Source organism: Hippopotamus amphibius, chromosome 9, assembly GCF_030028045.1.
Source record: "Hippopotamus amphibius kiboko isolate mHipAmp2 chromosome 9, mHipAmp2.hap2, whole genome shotgun sequence".
NCBI lineage: Eukaryota > Metazoa > Chordata > Mammalia > Artiodactyla > Hippopotamidae > Hippopotamus > Hippopotamus amphibius.
The window spans coordinates 137,742,929-137,765,011 of record NC_080194.1 but is presented as its reverse complement, the minus strand read 5'-3'; the positions used below and the strand labels follow the sequence as shown (position 1 = coordinate 137,765,011).

The window sequence follows — 22,083 nt, the reverse complement described above, 5'->3', positions numbered from 1 at the left end:
AGACATGGCTCCAGGTCCCTGTATCTGTCCTGGGTGAGACATGACACACAAACATTTGGAGTTGATGTGTTGGTATGTGGAGGAAGAACAAGGCTTGAGGCAGAGTGTAGTATTGGGGGATTATTTCTTTAAAATGATTTTTTTAAATTAAAAGAGCTAGATATACTCGCTGAGAAAACTTGGAAATATAGAAATGTAGAGTAAAGGGAAAATCTATCATCCCTTATTTTCAAGACTCAGTAAAATTACTATTAACATTTTATTGTATCTCCCTCCAGTCTTTTTTCCCTTTGTAGATTTCCCTTTACCTTTCAAAGTTGTGGCCCTCCACTCTACGTAAATTATTTTTATTCAGATTTAAAATTAATTTAGCTCAAGTTTTCCCCAACACATATTCTTTATGACCACATAATATGTGACTGAGTTAATCTACCACAATTTAGTTAATCATTGTCCAATTGGTTTGGCATTATTTTTTTTCCTTTTTTTCACTGTTGTAAACAATGCTACAGTAAACATCTTTTGAATGCTTTCTTTTGTAGTGATTCCCAAAGATGGAGTTTCTGAACTAAAGGGTATGACCATTTTTTATGGCCCTGAATATGATTACCAAAGAGATTTATCAAAAGGGTCAAAGGGTTACATTCCCACTGGCAGTGAGTGAGATCACAAATGCCCTGACACTCTGATGACCTGTCCTTTGGAGGGCCAGCTGAAAGCTCTTAGGAAGTAAGACGAGTAGGCAGCTGCTGAGGATGCCTCCAGACAGATAGGGAAGTCCAGCCACCACACACGTGCTAGACCAGGCACAGCTCTGAGCTCTGGGTTAACAATATTCTCTGCTCTCTTCCAGGCTCATCCAATGATTATGGAGATGCCCATTTAACAACTGAAAGCCATTGATGTCAGTAGGGTTGAAGCGATGATGCTTCAAGTGGAGAAACAACCACTAATCCCACCAGGTCCTCTTAGAAGCTTCAGGAGCCTATGGGGCCTTTCTGGGGTTGCCTCTCATCTCCCCACTCTTGGCTTCTCTATTTACTCCTTTGGCTCTTTCCAGAAGCTGTCTTTGGCAGTTCTGAAAGAAAGGCCACCTAGTGATCATAAAACAAAAACACTGAAATTATTTCACAGAAAGACTTTCGTTCTGAAAGAGTTGTTACCCTCTGCCATGTCATTGGAAAGCCTCCATGAGTCATGATTTTCCCCAAATGGTAACAATCAAAACAGCTAGCCTGGGGCTTCCCTGGTGGTGCAGTGGTTAAGAATCTGCCTGCCAATGCAGGGGGCATGTGTTCAATCCCTGGGCCAGGAAGATCCCACATGCCATGGAACAACTAAGCCCATGTGCCACAACTACTGAGCCTGTTTTCTAGAGCCCCCAAGCCACAGCTACTGAAGCCCATGCACCTAGAGCCCATGCTCCACAACAAGAGAAGCCACCACGAGAAGCGCATGCGCCACAACGAAGAGTAGCCCCTGCTGACCGCAACTAAAGAAAACCCACATGCAGCAACGAAGACCCAATGCAGCCAATAAATAAATAAATATTTAAAAAAACAAAAACAAAAACAAAAAAACAGCTAGCCTGGAGCACATGCTCTTTCCAACAGTGTTTCAGTACCACCCACTGAATCTTGTTTATGTCAGTTCTTAGAGTGGGTACACAACGTGCTGTGGGGAAGGCCCAGTGAAGAAACACGGAGACAGGGCTGAAGCAGCAGCCAGAGTTTTTTGTATCTTCATTCCCCCAGTGCCTGATCCTGAGTGGGAGCCGAGGGAGCACATGCCCATTTGACTTCCCAGCTTATCAAGTCCTAGAATCCCCAGATGTTTACCTTCCTGGGGTACTTGTACGGAGCAGTCACCCTTTTCACATGCTCCTGGAGTTCCTGGATTAGTTTCTCTGGATCATGCAAGGAGTAGGCTCGAGAAAGGACTATAAATGCCTTTACCACCTGTTGGAAAAACCAAAACACACACACACACACACACACACACACACACACAAAGAATCAGGCCTTGTATAACAACTCTTTTCTCTTTAACCCAGCCTTTTGAATAAGTGCTCACATTTACCAGCCCAACATAAAAGTTCCACCAGTGCCTTGGAGTCAGCCAGCAAATTGGACACTGATATTTTTCTGTTGCCTACCTTTCCAGAATCACCTATTGGGAGTTATGGCTCTTATGGAGTGATTTTAGAATCCTGTTTTCCAAACTATTCCCCGTACCTGAAATGACACCGTTAGAAGTCAACATGCTTCTCTTAAGATGCCAATACTTTGGAGACAGGAGATTCACAAACTCCTTAGCGTTCATTACTTATAGGTTTTCCTGACTAGGAAGGCAGCTAGGTATAGGTTTGGACAGGCAGGACTGGGGGAAAATGTATACCACTTGCAAGAGGAGGTGGGTCTTTCTGAGACTGCATGTATGAGAGTTTGCAATCCGCAAGCATTTTGCTGCACAGCTGTTTCAGGCATCCTGAGAGAGGCACCTTGGCTCTCTCTGCCCACATCTTTCTTATAGGTTGCTTCCTGCCAAGGAAGAGAAAGAGCCTCAACTCAGGCACAACAGAACATAGTTTCTGATAGGAATGGAAAAGTTCAAAGGCCAGCATACAGCTCTGTCAACACCCTAAGTGGTGGTTCACTGTCTTTCCATACTTCCCAATGGTGGGCATCTCACTACCATTTCATGTTCATATAGATCTGGTTTTTAGGAAGGGCTTCTCTTACTGCTAGAACTATCAAGCGTTTATTGAACACTTTCTATGTGCCAGGCTCTGTTCTGAGCACTATACTTGGCTTAACTTTGAGCACACAGCCCTTTGTCACAGCCCAAGTTAATCTGAGGCATGCAGGACTAGGTATACTTTTCCAGGTGCAATTTCTCTACTGCATAGATGGGACCCTCCTCCCTCACTCTATATTAGTGGCCTCAAATTTTAGTGGGCATTAGAATCATTTGGATAGGGGCTTTGGGTCAAAATGAAGATTCCTTAAGGCTGCATCCCCATTCACTTTGATGCAGCAAGTCTCACATTAGGTCTGGAAATCTGTATTTTAAACAGAAACCCCAGAAGATGCAGCTGTGAGCAGTCCAGGGTGCAGACTTAGCAAATCACTCCTCTGCCCTGAGGCTTCTGAGAATGCAGCTTAATCTTGCACTAACTTTCACAAGGTAACTACATTATACTTTAGGATGATGTTGGATTTACAGCCAGTGCAAAGTTCATAGGTCTGTCTATGAGCTTACTTCTCTCATACTGTCTGTTCTGTGGCCCGTGGAAGCAATTCGCATTTCTCCTGAGAAAGGCCAGTTTATTAAGTTTGGTCCATCTTTCTGATATATCAAGGTCACTTTGAGTACTTATTTTGTCATCCCTCAATGGCTGTCCCACCCAGGTTAGAGCCATCAGCAACCATGTTTGGTGTGCTCACTGTATCCTCATCTGTAAATGGAAAAGGACATTTTATTGAACAGGATGGATGACAAAGCCTACACCTGCCACCAACATCCCCCACGTAATATCCCCTTTTGGACCCCATTCCATGTCCACCTGACACCAAAGTGTTAATATCTTCCCACAGTATCCCTCTAGATGGTATTTTTATCTCTAAAGACATGAGGGCAGTGCTTAACCAAAAGGAATGTGAGTCGGTCTGATGGTGGCATTTCAGACTTTGTGGTACTTGGATGGGGTGAGATATGGGGAAACCTGGGCCTCCAAGCTTACTTTGCTGGGTGCTAATAGGCACAGAACCAGGAGGTAATGCTCTTTGTTGGACTAGTTACCTCCCCTCTTAAGGGGTTCGAGATGCTGACGACAGCAGACTCCAGGACCGCTGGGTGCTCAGCAAGGGCACTCTCGACTTTGACAGGCCTGATCTGGTAGCTGGAAGAGAAAAACAAACTCTTCCAAGTGTCCTCCCGTCTCCCATGAAGCTTCAAGGGAGAAGGAAAGAGCAGACAACTTGACCTTGAGGAACTGATCACGTCATCATTTCTTCCCATGAACCAAAAGTAGCCATCCTTGACCATGTGGGCTCAGTCCCCCGTGATGTAAAATTCCCCTCATTCTGATGCTGCTGTCTTTGAAGGACCATCTGGGCACAGTCACTCAGGACACATGGCCTGAGCACCCCCATGCAGAAGGCTGGGGACCCCTCAATGGGAAGCCCAGTGGCCAGAAGTCCCCACTGGACAGGAAGACATGAATCTGTGGGTTTCCCCTCTCTTAACTGGAAGGAAGTTGCCAGGAAATGATTAAGGACAGCCACCCACTACCATCCATAGGAGGGTCTAGGCAGGATATTTGCATGCACTGGGATGGGCACAGAGCTATTGGCTCTGTTTTAGGATAAAAGAACACACTGTTACTCTTTGTGCTCAGCAATCACTGAAGACAGAGAGTGGCTAGCTAAAACCATGGTAGAGGAAAGAGATAAAACATCAAACTCTTGATTCTCAAAGCCTTCATGTAAAAGCTGCTACTCAGCAAGAAATTATTGGCACGTGGAACAACACAGATGAATCTCAAAAATATGCTGAGTAAAGGAAAGCAGACACACAAATTAATACTTTGATTCCATTTACATGAAGTTCTTAAAAAGGTAAAATTGTTCTTCAGTGACAACAAATAAAGCGATTGCCTGGGCCTAGGGATTAACTGCAAAGGGCACAAGAGAACTTTTGGGGGTGTTGAAAATGTTCTATATCTTGATTGTGGTGGTGGTTACACAGGCGTATACATTTGTTAAAAGTCATTGACCCGTACATTTAACATAGGGGCATTTCATTGTATGTAAATGTTACCTTAATTTAAAAAATGAATTCTGAAAAATAAAGAAAAAAGCTAAGCTATCAATACCTAAAACTAAATCTAACACAAATTCTGTAAGAAGCACTTACAGAAAATATAAAACATTACAGAATATTAAAGAAGATATACTTAAGTGGAAAGATACACTTAGTATCATAAAGATGTTAAGTCTCCCCAAACTGATCTATAAACAGTGCAACTCCAACTAAAATGCTAGCAGTTTCCACAGAACTTGACAAGTTGATTCTGAAGTGTACATGAAAATGAAACCATGCACCTCAGATTGGGACTTGAATGTGTGCAGCCAGGACACAAACCTGACCAAAACCCATGGTCTTCCAACTGAGAACACACACCTGGTCTCAGGACTTAATGAAGCTCAGGTTCTTGATGTCTCATCACAGAGAGAATTCAGTGAGAGACAAAGTGATAGGTAAGAAGTTTATTTAGTGAGAAACACACTCCACAGACAGAGTGTGGGCCATCTCAGAAGGTGAGAAAGGCCCGAGGGTATGGGGTCATCAGTTTTTATAGGGGTGGGTAATTTCATAGGCTAATGAGTGGGAGGAGTATTCCAGCTATTTTGGGAAGGGGCAGGGATTTCCAGGAATTGGGCCACTGCCCAATTTTTGATCCTAATGGTCAGCCTTGGAACTGTAATGGGGCCTATGGATGTGTCACTTGGCTTGCTGATGTGTTTTAGTGAGTGTACACTGAGGAACAAGGTCTAGTGGAAGTCAACTTGGCCACCATCTTGGACCAATTTGGTTCTAATCAGTCTATGTCATGACCTTGGGCTATACCATTCTTTCAAATGTTGTGCCCTGCCCTCTTCCCTCCTGTTTCAAAAGAACAGAGGACCAAGAGCAAATATTTCTAAAGCAGTTGAGTAAGGAGAGACCTCCTCTATGAGATATTGAAACTTATGATAATGTTTTTGTGGATAAGGCTCTACCTTTCTCAGGGTAATGACATTTGTCAGGCTGGGTACAGGGGGATGGATTCAAAGTGCCCCCAGCAGAGCCAAGGCCCTCAGAAGGGAATGTGCTACCCAGAGCTTAATAACCATATTCACCCCCAAATTGGGGGACCTGCAAGCAGCTGCAGAAAATGAATGCTTAGTGGCACAAAAAAGACTCATGACATAATGTTAAAAAATGCATAGTACAAAGCTGTGGTGTGGTGCCACTTATGTATGAAACCACACCTGTGGACACTTTGCTTGGCTAGATTTCATTTAAAATTTTTTTCATTTCTGTATTATGCAATTATATATCTCTTAAAGAATAAATAGAAAATGAAGATGAAGGATGACAAAAGATCAGCCTCACTACTCAGATAACCAAGGCTAAAAATTTGGTCTTGTGTGTAGGACCTATTCATGACTTATCTGTGATTTTATGCATATATACATTTATGTGAATATGAAACATTCTGTACATATATTTCTACAATCTGATTTTATTTCAGTTAACAATATATCCTGAATGTCTCCTCACAAGAATAAAATAGTCTAATGAAATTTAAAATATTTGCATAATATTCCCCTGTGTGGCTGTAATATTCTTTAAACAATTTCATGTTATTAGAAATTTGGACTCTTTTTCTTTTTAGTCCATTCCCTTTCCTTTTCTTTTTTCATTTTCTCTTTCTTCTTCTTCTTTTTTGTTTGTTTGTTTTTATACATAAGGCTATAATATTATTGATATAACTAATTTCCCACTGTTAGAAATTCAGATAGTGCCTCCACATTTTTGTCTGTTACAAACAACACCCTAATGAACATCTGACAGTTTGTTTCCTTAGGAAAATAAGTAGATTCCTTGTAGTGGGTATGAAATTGACTTTGGCACATTAATTGACATGTGCAATCTCAGCTATTTGGAATGTACATACTAATGAGGGGGGGATGAGCTTACTGGCCAGTCCTACAGACCCCTCAGTATTTCACAGAGCAACTCTGGCCTGACAATCTCTATTTTCATATGTTCCATGATTCTCATGAAGATATTTAATAATTTTTTGCTTAGTTAAAGGTGACCCAGAAAGAAAACTACCAGCTAGTGCTAGTGATGAAAAGAAAAAGTTAAAGAAAGCAAAGATTCTTGTTAGCAAATAACTTTACAAATTACTTGACTTTCTCAATGGAATGATCACAGACCCAGAGAGGTCCTGTACATAAACTCTATGAGGACAAGGGTCTTATCTTTCCTGTCCAGTGCTATGTACTTAGTGACATGAAGTAGACACTCAGTGAATAAGGCATAAATTCTTCATGAAAGTCAAGGATTTATTTATGCTTACAAAAATGATTAGAAGGAAATACATTTAAATTTTCACATTATCACTGCTTGATGGAATTACTATGCTGTTGTCGTTTTGTAGGTAGATTTCTACGACTAAATAAAATATCATGAAAGGTTATTTCTCTTGTAATCACAGAAAAGCCACTAAAATACATATATAGCATTTCAAAAACAAATGGACTAAGAGTGCAGACAGCAGAATCAAGCAGTATCAGCAGTATTTCATCTTGTGGAACTGAAAACCACAGCCACAGAAAGATAGAGAAAATGAAAAAGCAGAGGACTTTGTACCAGATGAAGGGACAGGATAAAACCCCGGAAAAACAACTAAATGAAGAGGAGATAGGCACCCTTCTAGAAAAAGAATTCAGAATAATGATGGTGAAAATGATCCAGGACTTTGAAAAAAGACTGGATGCAAAGATCGAAAAGTTTACCAAAGACCTAGAAGAATTAAAGAGCAAACAAACAGAGATATGCAACACTATAACTGAAATGAAAAATACACTAGAAGGAACCAATAGCAGATTAACTGAGGCAGAAGGGCGAATAAGTGACCTGGAAGACAGAATGGTGATCATCACTGATGCAGAAAAGAATAAAGAAAGAAGAATGAAAAGAACTGAAGACAGCCTAAGATACCTCTGGGACAATGTTAAATGCACCAACATTCACATTATAGGGGTCCAGAAGGAGACGAGAGAGAGAAAGGACCTGAGAAAATACTGGAAGAGATTATAGTTGAAAACTTCCCTAACATGGTAAAGGAAATAGCTACCCAAGTCCAGGAAGCGCAGAGAGCCACAGGCAGGATAAACCCACAAAGAAACATGCCAAGACATATAGTAGTCAAATTGACAAAAATTAAAGACAGAGAAAAGTTATTAAAAGCAACAAGGGAAAAACGACAAATAACATACAAGGGAACTCCCATAAGGTTAACAGCTGATTTCTCAGCAGAAACTCTGCAAACCAGAAGAGAGTGGCATGATATATTTCAAGTGATGAAAGGGAAGAACCTACAACAAGAATACTCTACCCAGCAAGGATCTCATTCAGATTCAACGGAGACATCAAAAGCTTTACAGACAAGCAACAGCTAAGAGAATTCAGCACCACCAAACCAGCCCTACAACAAATGCTAAAGGAACTTCTCTAAGTGGGAAACATGAGAAGAAAAGGACCTACAAAAACACAAACAAAACAATTAAGAAAAACATAATAGGAACATACATATTGATAATTACCTTGAATGTAAATGGACTAAATGCACCAACCAAAAGACACAGACTGGCTGAATGGATATAAAAACAAGACCCATATATATGCTGTCTGTAAGAGACTCACTTCAGACCTAGGGACACACACAGACTGAAAGTGAGGGGAAGGAAAAAGATATTCCATGCAAATGGAAATCAAAAGAAAGCTGGAGTAGCAATACTTATACCAGATAAAATAGACTTTAAAATAAAAAGTTACAAGAGACAAGAAAGGACATTACATAAAGATCAAGGGATCCATCCAGGAAGAGGAGATAACAATTATAAATATATATGCACCCAATATAGGAGCACCTCAATACATAAGGCAAATGCTAACAACTATGAAAGAGGAAATGCAAGGCAGAAATAGAGACACAGATGTAAAGAACAAACACATGGACACCAAATGGGGAAAGAGGGGAGGGTTGGGGGGAATGAACTGGGAGATTGGGATACCAAATTTCACACTCTAAATATATGCTGTTTATTGTCTGTTAACTGTATCTCAATAAAAGTTCTTAAAAAAAAAAAAAAAACAAATGGACTGATTTTTATCTGCTCTTTCCAATACTGTTGCTGACTGATGGCTTAATATACACAACAGATGGCTTTCCTATAAAGCTTGGCCGCACATTTGAATCACCTGGGGAGCTGATACACATTCTCAGAAAGTTGGCTCTCACTGATGTGGAACTTGAGTATCAGTAATGTTTGAAGCTTCCAAGATGCTACTAATGAGCATCCAAGATTGAGAAACCACATCAGTAGAGTTTTATAGAGAAGAGTTTGGAGAAAAAAGAGCCCACCATAAACACCAGCCAAGGTGGGTATAAGGGAGAGGCGATTACTGGATTATCACAGAAACTTAGACTGGAAACCTAGGACACAAGTCCTGACTGCAAATCCTTATCCACACAAGACTTAAGGCAAAAAGAGTCCTGAAGATTAGGCTCTGACATGAAATTGCAATTTGACCTTTGGTAAGTCCCTTCCCTTCTCTGAACTTTGATTTTCTCATCATTAAAAGGATGGGGTTGCCCTTATAAGTTTGCACTCTCAGACACACCTACATGTAAATCCCATGTCCTGCACATACTAGGTGATTGAAATTGGATGTCACTTCATCTTTCTAGCATCCTTACTGATAATAGCATCTTATCAATAACAGTGCCAACCTACCTCATGCAGTTATTGCAAAGGTTAAACAGATAAATGTTTGTAAAGCACAGAGCACAATGCTTGGCAAGTGTGTGAGCAATTACTGTGAAAATGGCCACTCCCTGTCACTTAGCAAATAGCAATTGAAGAAACAGAAGTGCCTGGTGGGTCTAACATGGACAGGAACACTCCCTTCTTCTCCAGGAGATATGATGTTGCTCTCATCACCTAATATCTGGCAGAGAGATCACAGGGTGGTGTCTGGATGTCTGCACAGCCAGGCCACCCTGCCAGCTGAGCCTGGTTTTGCTAACCCAGATGTGCATTTTGCTCTCCTCTTCGAATCAAGCCTTACCAACAGTTGGGAAAGGCTGCCTACCTACGCGTCATAAGGTAGGGACAATTTCTGCATGGATCCTGGCTTGATTTTTGTGCCTTTTGGATTGTCACAGATTACAGCCTGGAGAGAAACCAGAACCAATAAGGAGGAGGCTGGTCTCCTTAGTCTTCTTCCTGGTCCATGCCTTTCCTCTCACTCTGCCTTCAATCTCTTTCTTTCTCCTTTCTTCTTCTACCCTCTCTGCCTTTCTCTCCTTCCTTTCATCTTTCCTTCCTCCCTCCCTTCCCGCCTTTCACCTTTCCTCCTCTTCTTTCCATAGACAACACACACTTACTGAACACTTGAACAGGCACTCACACATAAAGCACTTAAGGTGTCACAAAGCCAAAAGACTCAGTTGATTGCCAAATCTGTGCCCAGATGGCTGTAAGGTCTTGGGCCCTGACCAGAGACAGATGTGGGCTGTCCTGGTGGAGACAAACACCTCAGCCACGAGTTAGTTTACTAGCTACAGTGTCATTGTGAAATTAAATTACATTTAAACCAAAAGGGAAGAGAGGCTGATGGGGTTTTGTTACCAGCTTCTTCTCCCTGTGGACAGGGAAGTCCCTGAGGGTGTCACAGAGATGACAGTCAGAAACGTAGGTGGCTCTGCAGACCAGCCGTCCCCACTGACTGGCTGAGGGCTCAGATGGAGGTGATGTGGGCAGGAACCCAGCCTGGCAGCACTCACAGTTTCAGACTGGCAGTGGCCTTCATGCAGCTTCAGGCCTGTCTGGCTCTTCCACTTCTCCCTCATGCAGGGATACAGGGCCTCTCCTCTGGTTACACAGGTCTCCAGCTCTGAAACTGTTACCTTTCTCAGCTGGAAAACAAGGCCACCTGTGTCAGGATCCCCATCCCAAACCCTACACTCCGACACTGCTGCCTAGGTCCAGACACCTCAAGGCACTAAAGCATAGACTCCCGTGCTTTATAATCTGTTCCAAGTGCCCTGGCCTTGCAGGCATGTCCCTCATGGACAGATACTTTTTTTTTTTTTTTTTTAACAGTCTCTAGTTTATTATGAATAGAAAGAAATTTCCAGAATTTACAAACACCCACATTGTTCATTCCAAAGAGAGCTTTTGATGCAAAGGGATCACCCATTCTCCTCCTCTTTACAGTATATACAATGGAAGACACTGATTTCCGTTCCTTGTAATTTTGCTTCCAATCAATTGTCAATTTTAAGCTGACACTTGAAAATACCCAGTAGAATATATCCTTCTTTAGTTTGATTAACATGGCCTATTGCCTTACAGAAAAAAAAATACAAAATTATGATCAATTCTTGTAAGGATCTCAGCTCAACATCAGGGTTATATTACAAGAGACAGTATCAGCAAATAGAACTATACAACTGAGAACCATCTATGGCACTATGATTCTTATTATATTACTTTTCTGAATTACAATCTTAAAACAAGGATTGTACCCTATTCTACTCTTGTTAGCCTTGTTTTAAGCATTTGCTCCACTCTTTACAACAGGACATTGTATACCTCAGTTCCACATCCCGAAAAAAGATGTGCTGTAAGAAAAGTTACATTTTAATTTAAAAAATTACACATATAAATCAAAAACCTATGTTAAATAGTTAATACTCTCTCCACCCAACGCAAACAGTTCCGTATGAAATAATTTACAATGATGCTCTGTCGTACGTGGTTTCAGCAGCAGATGAAATGTGTCTTGTAAGTGCAGCGAGTGTAAAGCCCTGGCCTTGCAGGCATGTCCCTCATGGACAGATACTTTTTAAAAAAAATCCTGTCTGAGTTTGAAATAAAATTAGAACCTAACATTGTAGGTTTGGGCATAACAATGGTGAATTAACTCCAGGTGAACTGGCCAAAATGATTTAGTTGGAAACAAACTGATTGATAATAAATTGATTGGGACAACCACATGTGAAGAAGATAAATCGATTAAAAACTGAAAAGATAGAAAGTAGCCCTCTAGGAACCCAAAAATTCTGACAGACGTTAAATATGTTGCAAAACTATCCCTCCATTCAACAAATCATCCAAAACACAAAAAATCAGGGATTGCAAATACATTTGCAATCATTTTCCCCTTTGGATCCAATCGGTTTGACAATTACTTAATATACCAAGTATCTTTCAACCACATTTTGCTTGAACAAACCATTCTGTGTCTGCTTTTGGTCAAATCATGCTGTGTAGATATACACAAGAGATCAATGCATAGGATGAATTTTTACATCATACAAGAATTAACCTTGAGAATCATGGAGGAACTCACTCTCAGGCACTTCATGGCCGGATATATGGGATTAGGGAAGACAAGGGGAGGGTGGGACAACTCCTGTTTTTTGGGAGAGGACAGAAGGAGACCCAGATCAGGGTCAGTAGCTTGCTGATGGGTGTGGGCCTCTTTCTACTTACCCAGCAATGAGACTTGCCCTGCCAGCAGATGCTGCCTTGGATTCACCTAGGATGGGAGCCATCACATTGTCTTGTCACCTTCTGCTGGGTGCCTAGTGGCGTTCACTCAGGGAGTGGCTGGTGGGGGTTTGTGTGGGACTGAGGGATGGAGTATCTACTGTGGTGGACGTATTAGTCCCACCAGGCCTAAGGCCCTGGCCACAAACCCCATTCCCCAGGTGGCCAACAATTATCCAACAGATTTTCTAATCTCATTGTTGAGGGAATGGCGTATAGTGTGTGGGTGGAGGCACTGGCATTTCAGACTATCTTAGATCTACCCAGCTCCATCCAGATGCAAACTCCTGGGGGCCCAGAAGTTCACTCTTGAGAGGCATCTGCAAAGGATATGGGTGTGTATGCTTGTGAGTGTGTGTGTGTGTGTGTGTGTGAGAGAGAGAGAGAGTTGGAATGAGAGGGAATATGTGTTGTGGACAGTACCTGTGCTATATATTTACACACTTGGGTCCCCAAAGCACCAAAAAGGTGGGCCATACATGGTCACATCCTCCTGCACAAGCGGCCAGAAGATTGTGGGAACACAGCAGAGGGTGGTGATCAGGAACCTGGACAGAGTCTAAACAAAGACAAAGGGTGGAGATCTTCTTAGAGTTATGATGGTGGGACTTCATGGAGGTGAAGCAGGTGAGTCAGGTTTTCACATTCTCATCACCAGAGGAGAAATGTTGAAAACTACGTGTGGCACCCAGTCTCCAAGATGACCTGGAATGATTCCTACCTACTGGTATTTAAACTTGGTTCCCTCCCACAATGTACCAGATCTGGTCTGTGCGACCAGTAGCATAACCCAGATGTGACATTAGGACTGCAGCTTCTATCTTGGATGCTCTCACTGTCTCTCCCTCTCTTGGCTCACTCACTCTGGGAAAAACACGCCACCGTGTTGTGAGTACACACAAGTCATCCAATGGTCAAGTTCACGTAGTGAGCAACCAAAGCTTCTGGCCAAGAGCCAGCAAGGAATTGCCATTTTCTAAAACCTACATAAGCGAGTTTTAAAATACAATCTCCAGCCCCAGTCAAGCCTCAAGATAGCTGCAGCCCTAGGTGACATCTTTTCTCTTACTATTGTGTTAAATAAGCATAACATAAAATTTACTATTTTAACCATTTTTAAGTGCACAGTCCAGTGGTATTAAGCAAATACATATTATTGTTTGACCATCACCACCAGCCATCTCCAGAACTTTCTGTATTCTTCCCAAACGAAAACGCCCTACCTGTTACATAATTCCTCATTTCCCCTCCCCCCAGCGTCTGACCATTCTACTCCCTGTCTCCATGAATGCCGTTACTCTAGGAATCTATATATTTTCTGTCCTTTCGTTCCTGGCTTATTTCACTTAACGTAATGTTTTCAAGAGGATGTAGCATTTGTCAGAATTTCCTTCTTTTTAAAGGCTGAATAATAATTCATTGTATGTATGTACCACCTTTTGTCTGTCTGGGTCGATAGAACTTGGGTTGCTTCCACCTTTTGGCTGTTATGAATAATGCTACTGTGAACATGGATATAGCTCTCTGACATCTTGACTGCAATCCTGTGAGAAACCCTGATCCGGAACCACCTGATCAGATTTCTGATCATCAGAAACTGAGATAATCAATATTTGTGTTTTAAATTGCTACTTTCCAGGGTCATTTACTACACAGCTGTAGATAACTAACACACTAAACCAGGGTTGGGGGGAGTAGAGGGAGAAGGCACACACTAGCCTATCAAGCCCTAGATGAGCAGTAATGATGGTGAGTTTGATAACGATGATAATGTAATCAGTGTGTGTTAAGAACCTACGACATGCCAGACCACATGCCTGATGTTATTTAATTCTCACAACAACTCTATAGAACCATAGTATCCTTTTCCTCCCTGCCAATGAGAAACGTGAGGCTCAAGGAGATTAGGCGATTTTCCCCAGAATGCACAGCTAGCAAATGGAAGACGCAGGGTCAAAGGCCAGGCCTGACTGATGGCCGGCCCAGTGTGCTCTATTAGCCACCATGTGACACAGCTTGCCTCAATGCAAAGAGTGTGGGCAGATGGTTCCTCTGATATTTTAAGAAATTATGGTTAAGATGTGGAGGGCGGAAGAATGACGCCCTGTGTCTTCACTGGGGACATCCATTATGAGGAAACCCGGGAAAGTGGGCAGGGGACTCTAGAGTTGGGTGAAATACCTATGCTATGCACCACAGACAGTAGCACATAAAGTTGAAGAATAGGTTATAATATTCCCCCAAGGTTTTGAAAAATAACTATGGTTTTGACAGGAGCACAGGTACCAGAAGAGGTACCCCACAAATAAGAAAAAAATAAAACATGCAAAGGTTTGGAGATACGAAGTGGTCTTATGTCTCGGAACACAGCTAGAGGATGAGCAATGATTCAAGATAGCCGGGTGGGCACAAGCCAGATTATGGAAGGCCCTGGGAGACTTTTTGGTTAATATCAGCCCCAAAGAAACATAGTCACTGATTCATGCCTTTTATCCTGCAAACTCAAAATCTATATCCCACTCATCTCATTTACACCCAACACATAAGAGGTGTTTTTGTCTCTTACATTCAGGATAAATTTGGCATCAGCCTAGGGTAGCTCATGCACAAAAATGCAAGATCCATCAGGCCAGGCATCAGAGAGGGTACAGGCTGCCTGCACCCAGCCAGTGTCGGCTGTATTCCAGAAGATGTCTGATGTGGTCAAGGCCACCCACCTCCTGCCAAAAATTAGAGAAAGTCAGAGCCCTCAATAATGTTTCTCCCTTTAAAAAGGATTACATTATCCTAGTCCCCTATTTGGAGCCTTCCTCACTCACTTATGCTTGTCAAATCAATAAAAGAACCATAAAGCTAATCTTTGCCTCAGAAGCATTTATTGAGCACCTTCTATATTCCTATGTCCTAGGCTAATGGTACAGAATTAAAAAGACAGATCCCTTGTCTCCAAGGAGTTTACAGCCTACTGGGAGTGATATATATAAGGGACAAGTAATCTCAATATAATGTGGTAAGGGCATTTTACTTATTCAGTCAACATTTATTCAGCACTTATTCTACACCTATCATTAGGGATGTAGAAACAAATGATTAGTCTTGCTTGGAGAGGCTTATATTTGATTTTATTTTTAAAGATTCTCTTTTTAAAATTTTTATTTATTTATTTAATTGGCTGCATTGAGTCTTCGTTGCTGTGAGTGGGCCTCAGTTGTTGTGGTACGTGGGCTCAATACTTGTGGCTCATGGGCTCTAGAGCACAGGCTCTGTAACTGTGGTGCACGGGCTCTGTAGTTATGGCACATGGGCTTAGTTTTTCTGAGACATGTGGGATCTTCCCAGACCAGAGCTCACACTCATGCCCTACACTGGCAGGTGGATTCTTAACCACTGCGCCACCAGGGAAGCCTCCACCCTTGCCTATTTTTTTTTTTGTATTGGAGTATAGTTGCTTTACAATGTCGTGTTGGTTTTTGCTGTACAAAGAAATGAATCATCTATATGTATACATATATCACCTCCCTCTTGGATATCCCTTCCACCCCCTCCCATCCCACTCAACTAGGTCAAAACAGAGGACGGAACTGAGCTACCTGTACTATACAGCATGTTCCTACCACCTATCTATTTTACGCATGGTAGTGTATTTCTGTCAATCCTAATGTTCAAGTTCATCCCACCCTCCCCTCCCCTCCTGCATCCACGTATCTGTTCTCTATGTCTGTGTCTCTATTCTTGCCCTGCAAATAAGTTCATCTTTACCATTTTTTAAAATTCCATATATATGTGTTAATATATGATATTTGTTTTTCTCTTTCTGACTTACTTCACTCATATGACAGACTCCAGGTCCATCCACATCTCTACAAATGACCCAATTTTTTTCCTTTTAATGGATGAGTAATATTCCATTGTATATACATGCCACATCTTCTTTACCCATTCATCTGTCGATGGACCTTTAGATTGTTTCCATGTCCTGGTTATTATGAGTAGTGCTACAGCAAATACTGGGATACATGTGTCTTTTAGAATTGTGGTCTTCTCAGGGTATATGCCAAGGAGTGGGATTGCTGGATCATATGGTAGTTCTAGTTTTAGTTTTGTAAGGAATCTCCATACTGTTCTCCATAGTGGTTGTATCAATTTACATTCCCACCAGCAGTGCAAGAGAGTTCCCTTTTCTCCATACCCTCTCCAGCATTTATTGTTTGTAGATTTTTTTGATGATGCCCATTCTGACTAGTGTGAAGTGATACCTTATTGTAGTTTTGATTTGCATTTCTCTAATAATTAGTGACGTTGAGCATCTTTTCATGTGCTTCTTGGCCATCTGCATGTCTTCCTTGGAGAAATGTCTATTTAGGTCTTCCACCCATTTTTTGATTGGGTTGTTTGTTGTTTTGACACTGAGCTGCATGAGCTTTTTGTATATTTTGGAAATTAATCCTTTGTCAGTTGCTTTGTTGGCAAATATTTTCTGCCGTTCTAAGGGTTGTCTCTTCATCTTGTTTATGGTTTCCTTTGCTGTGCAGAGCTTTTAAGTTTAATTAGGTCCCATTTGTTTATTTTTGTTTTTATTTCCATTACTCTTAGAGTTGGGTCAAAAAAGGATCTTGCTGCGATTTATGTCAGAGTGTTCTGCTTATGTTTTCCTCTAAGAGTTTTATATTGTCTGGTCTTACATTTAGGTCTTTACTCCATTTTGAGTTTATTTTTGTGTTGGTGTTAGGGAGTGTTCTAATTTCATTCTTTTACATGTAGCTGTCCAGTTTCCCCAGCACCAATTATTGAGGAGATTGTCTTTTCTCCATTGTATATTCTTGCCTCCTTTTTCATAGATTAGGTGACCAAAGGTGTGTGAGTTTATCTCTGGGCTTTCTATCCTGTTCCATTGATCTATATTTCTGTTTTTTGCCAGTACCATACTGTCTTGATTACTGTAGCTTTATAGTATAGTCTGAAGTTGGGTAGCCTGATTCCTCCAGTTCCCTTCTTCTTCCTCAAGATTCCTTTGGCTATTCGGAGTCTTTTGTGTTTCCATACAAATTGTAAATTTTTTTGTTCTAATTCTGTGTAAAATGCCATTGGTAGTTTGACATAGATTGCATTGAATTTGTACATTGCTTTAGGTAGTATAGTCATTTTCACAATATTGATTCTTCCAATCCAAAAACATGGTATATCTCTCCAACTGTTTGTGTCATATTTGCTTTCTTTCATAAGTGTTTTAGTTTTCTGAATACAGGTCTTTTGCATCCTTGGGTAGGTTTATCCTAGGTATTTTATTCTTTTTGTTGCAATGGTAAATGGGATTGTTTACTTAGTTTCTCTTTTTGATCTTCTGTTGTTAGTGTATAGGAATGTAAGAGATTTTTGTGCATTAACTTTGTATCCTGCAACTTTACCAAATCCATTGATTAGCTCTACTAGTTTTTTGGAGGCATCTTTAGTATTTTCTATGTATAGTATCATGCCATCTACAAATAGTAACAGTTTTACTTCTTTTCCAATTTGGATTACTTTTATTTCTTTTTCTTCTCTGATTGCTGTGGCTAGGACTTCCAAAACTATGTTGAATATAGTGGCAAGAGTGGACATTCTTGTCTTGTTCCTGATCTTAGAGGAAATGCTTTCAGTTTTTCACCATTGAGAATGATGTTTGTTCTGGGTTTGTTGTATATGGCCTTTATTATGTTGAGGTAGTTTCCCTCTATGTCCACTTTCTAGAGAATTTTTATCATAAATGGGTGTTGAAATTTATCAGAAACTTTTTCTGCATAGAATGAGATAATCCTATGGTTTTTATTCTTAAATTTGTTAATATCATGTGTCACATTGATTGATTTGCATATATTTAAGAATCCTTGCATCCCTAGGATAAATTATGTTTGATCATGGTGTGTGATCCTTTTAATGTGTTGCTGGATTCTGTTTGCTAGTATTTTGTTGAGGATTTTTGCATCTATGTTTATTATTAATTTTGTTCTGTAATTTTCTTTTTTTGTGATATCTTTGTCTGGTTTTGGTATCAGGGTGATGGTGGCCTCATAGAATGAGTTTGGGAGTGTTCTTCCCTCTGCAATTTTTTGGAAAAGTTTGAGAAGAATAGGTGTTAGCTCTTCTCTAAATGTTTGATAGAATTTGCCTGTGAAGCTATCTGGTCCTGGACTTTTGTTTGTTGGAAGATTTTTAATTACAGTTTCAATTTCATTACCTATGATTGGTCTATTTATATTTTCGATTTCTTCCCAATTCAGCTTTTGAAGGTTGTACCTTTCTAAGAATTTGTCCATTTCTTCCAGGTTGTCCATTTTATTGGCATACAGTTGCTTGGAGTAGTCCTATGATCCTTTGTATTTTTGCAGTGTCAGTTGTAATTTCTCCTCTTTCATTTCTAATTTTATTGATTTGAATCCTCTCCCTTTTTTTCCTTGATGAATCTGGCTAAAGATGAATAAATTTTGTCTTCTCAAAGAACCAACTTTTAATTTTATTTATCTTTGCTATTGTTTCCTTTTTATTTTTCATTTATTTCTGCTCTGATCTTGGGATTTCTTTCCTACTAACTTTTGGTACTTTTTGTTCTTCTTTCTCTAGTTGCTTCAGGTGTAAGGTTAGATTGTTTATTTGAGATTTTTCTTGTTTCTTGAGGTGAGATTGTATTGCTATAAACTTCCCTCTTAGAAGAGCTTTTTCTCTGTCCCATAGGTTTTGGGTCATCCTGTTTTCATTGTCATTTGTTTCTATGTATTTTTTATTTCCTCTTTGATTTCTTCAGTGATCTCTTGGTTATTTAGCAGTGTATTGTTTAGCCTCCATGTGTTTGTGTTTTCTATAGTTTTTTTTCCCAGTAATTGATTTCTAATCTCATAGCTTTGTGGTCAGAAAAGATGCTTTCAATTTTCTTAAATTTACTGAGGCTTGATCTGTAACCTAACATATGATCTATCCTGGAGGATGTTCCATGTGCATCTGAGAAGAAGGTGTATTCTGCTACTTTGGGTGGAATGCCCTATAGATATCGATTAAGTATATCTGGTCTATTGTGTCATTTAAAGCTTGTGTTTCCTTATTTATTTTCTGTTTGGATGATCTGTCCATTGGTGCAAGTGGAGTGTTAAAGTCTCCTACTATTATCGTGTTAGTGCTGATTTCCCCTTTTATGGCTGTTAGCATTTGCTTTATGTATTGAGGTGCTCATATGTTGGGTGCATATATAGTTATAATTGTTATCTCTTCTTCTTGGATTGATCCCTCGATCTTTATGTAGTGTCCTTTCTTGTCTCTTGTAACATTTTTTATTTTAATGTCTATTTTATCTGATATGAGTATCGCTATTCCAGCTTTCTTTTGATTTCCACTTGTATGGAATGTCTTTTTCCATCCCCTCACTTTCAGTCTGAATGTGTGCCTATGTCTGAACTGTGTCTCTTGTAGACAGCATATATATAGATCTTGTTTTTGTATCGATTCAGCCAGTCTGTGTCTTTTGGTTGGAGCATTTAATCCATTTACATTTAAAGTAATTATTTATATGTATGTTCCTATTACCATTTTCTTAATTGTCCTGGATTTGTTTTTGTGGATCTTTTTCTTCTCTTGTGTTTCCTGCCTAGAGAATTTCCTTTAGCATTTGTTGTAAAGCTGGTTTGGTGGTGCTGAATTCTCCTAGCTTTTGCTTGTCTGTAAAGCTTTTGATTTCTCTGTCGAATCGAATGAGATCCTTGCTGGGAAGAATAACCTTGGTTGTAGGTTTTCCCCTTTCATTACTTGAAATATATCCTGCCATTCCCTTCTGGCCTGCAGAGTTTTTGCTGAAAAATCAGCTGATAACCTTATGGGGATTCCCTTGTATGTTATTTGTTGCTTTTCCCTTGCTGCTTTTCATATTTCTTCTTTGAATTTAATTTGTGTTAGCTTGATTAATATTTACCTCAACATGTTTCTCCTTGGGTTTATTATGTATGGGACTCTCTGTGCTTCCTGGACTTGGGTGACTGTTTCCTTTCCCATGTTAGGGAAGTTTTCAACTATAATCTCTTTAACTATTTTCTCAGACCCTTTCTCTTTCTCTTATTCTTCTGGGACCCCTAGAATTCAAATGTTGTTGCATTTAATATTGTCCCAGAGGTCTCTGAGACTGTCCTCATTTCTTTTCATTCCTTTTCCTTTATTCTGCTCCTCAGCAGTTATTTCCACCATTGTATCTTCCAGTTCACTTATTCGTTCTCATTCAGTATTCTGATGTTGATTCCTTCTAGTGTATTTTTTATTTCAGTTATTGTGTTGTTCATCACTGTTTGTTCATTCTTTAGTTCTCCTATGTCCTTGTTAAATATTTATTGTATTGTCTCAATCCATGCCTCCATTCTATTTCTGGGATTTTGGACCATCTTTACTATCAGTACTCTGAATTCTTTTTCATCTGCATTGCCTATTTCCTCTTCATTTATTTGGTTTTATAGGTTTTTACCTTGCTCCTTCACCTGTACCATATTTTTTTGCTGTCTCATTTTTTTTTGATGCACCCAAACAACCTATCTTGCTGGTAATTTGGCCTGAGGCATCCAGCACTGGAGTTTGCAGACAGTTAGATGGAGGTGGGTCTTGATTCAGAGATGAGGACCTCCAGGAGAGCTCACATCAATTAATACTCCCTGAGGTCTGAGGTTCTCTGTTAGTCCAGTAGTTTGGACTTGGCACTCTCACCATAGGAGCTCAGGCCCAACACCCAGCCTGGGAAACAAGACCCCACAAGCCATGTGGCACAACAACAACAACAACAAAAAAGCAACAAACAAAAGGGAGCAGAAGAATATAAACGAATAAAAAATAAAATAAAATTAGAAAAATAAAAATATATTAGAAAAAATAAAAATAAAATGTAACAAGGACAACAACAAAGCAAAACAGAACCACACAGCAGGAAAAAAAAAAGTTGGAAAAGGCCTTGACGGTTGGAGGGGGTGCGGTGGGTCAGGGCTCAGGCTCAGGAACAGTGCTACCAGAAAAGGCTGGTGGGGGGGATGCTTAGGCTCAGGACCTGTGTGGCCAGAGGGGGCCCCAGAGGGCTGAGGTTCAGGCCTGGGACCCCAGCAGGCTTGCTGGAGCCTGAGCAGGTTGGGGAGACTCTGGCTGCTTTCCCATCTGATCCCTTGATTCCCCGAAGGTCTCCTCCTATCCCTGATGATCCCTTCACCATTAGTTAGCCCCTCCTATCACGGGAACCCCTCCCCTCCCCCAGCCACCCCTCAGGGGTGCTGGTCTCATCCAGCCTCCACTTTTCCTGACCCCTTTCATCCTACCTGGTCATGCAGGGATTTCTCCTGTCTTCTTATGTGTCCAAGATCCCCAACCAGTGCCTGGTAGGTGCTCTAGTTGTGAGGAGATGGGAGTTCCACCTCCTCCTACTCTACCATCTTTACTCCGCCCCCTCACACACACCCTTGCCTCTTAATGCACTGACCTCTTAAGTGGTTCTCTGCTTCATCCTTGCCTCCCACAATTTATTCCCAGCCCAATATTCTGAGTTATCCTTAAAAAAAAGCAAATCAGATCACATCCCTCCTCTGCTCACAGTACTCTAATGTTCCTCAAAAAATTACATAGAACCACCATATTATCCAGCAATGCTACTTCTGGATATACACTCAGAATAATTAAAAGCAGTGTCTTGAGCAGATGT

The 22,083-nt window shown here is 40.6% G+C and overlaps 1 protein-coding gene across 1 annotated transcript in view; it reads right to left on the bottom strand.

Moving 5' to 3' along the window:
- Positions 1-1,038: 1,038 nt before the first annotated feature.
- Positions 1,039-22,083, bottom strand: part of ACSM5 (acyl-CoA synthetase medium chain family member 5) — a 30,804-nt gene continuing 9,759 nt past the window's right edge. Inside the window, 10 exon segments of the mRNA XM_057749553.1 lie at positions 1,039-1,076; positions 1,079-1,094; positions 1,839-1,958; positions 3,802-3,901; positions 3,986-4,112; positions 9,684-9,789; positions 9,934-10,014; positions 10,628-10,759; positions 12,886-12,957; positions 14,965-15,118. Of these exon segments, the coding sequence (XP_057605536.1) occupies positions 1,039-1,076; positions 1,079-1,094; positions 1,839-1,958; positions 3,802-3,901; positions 3,986-4,112; positions 9,684-9,789; positions 9,934-10,014; positions 10,628-10,759; positions 12,886-12,957; positions 14,965-15,118 (946 nt within the window).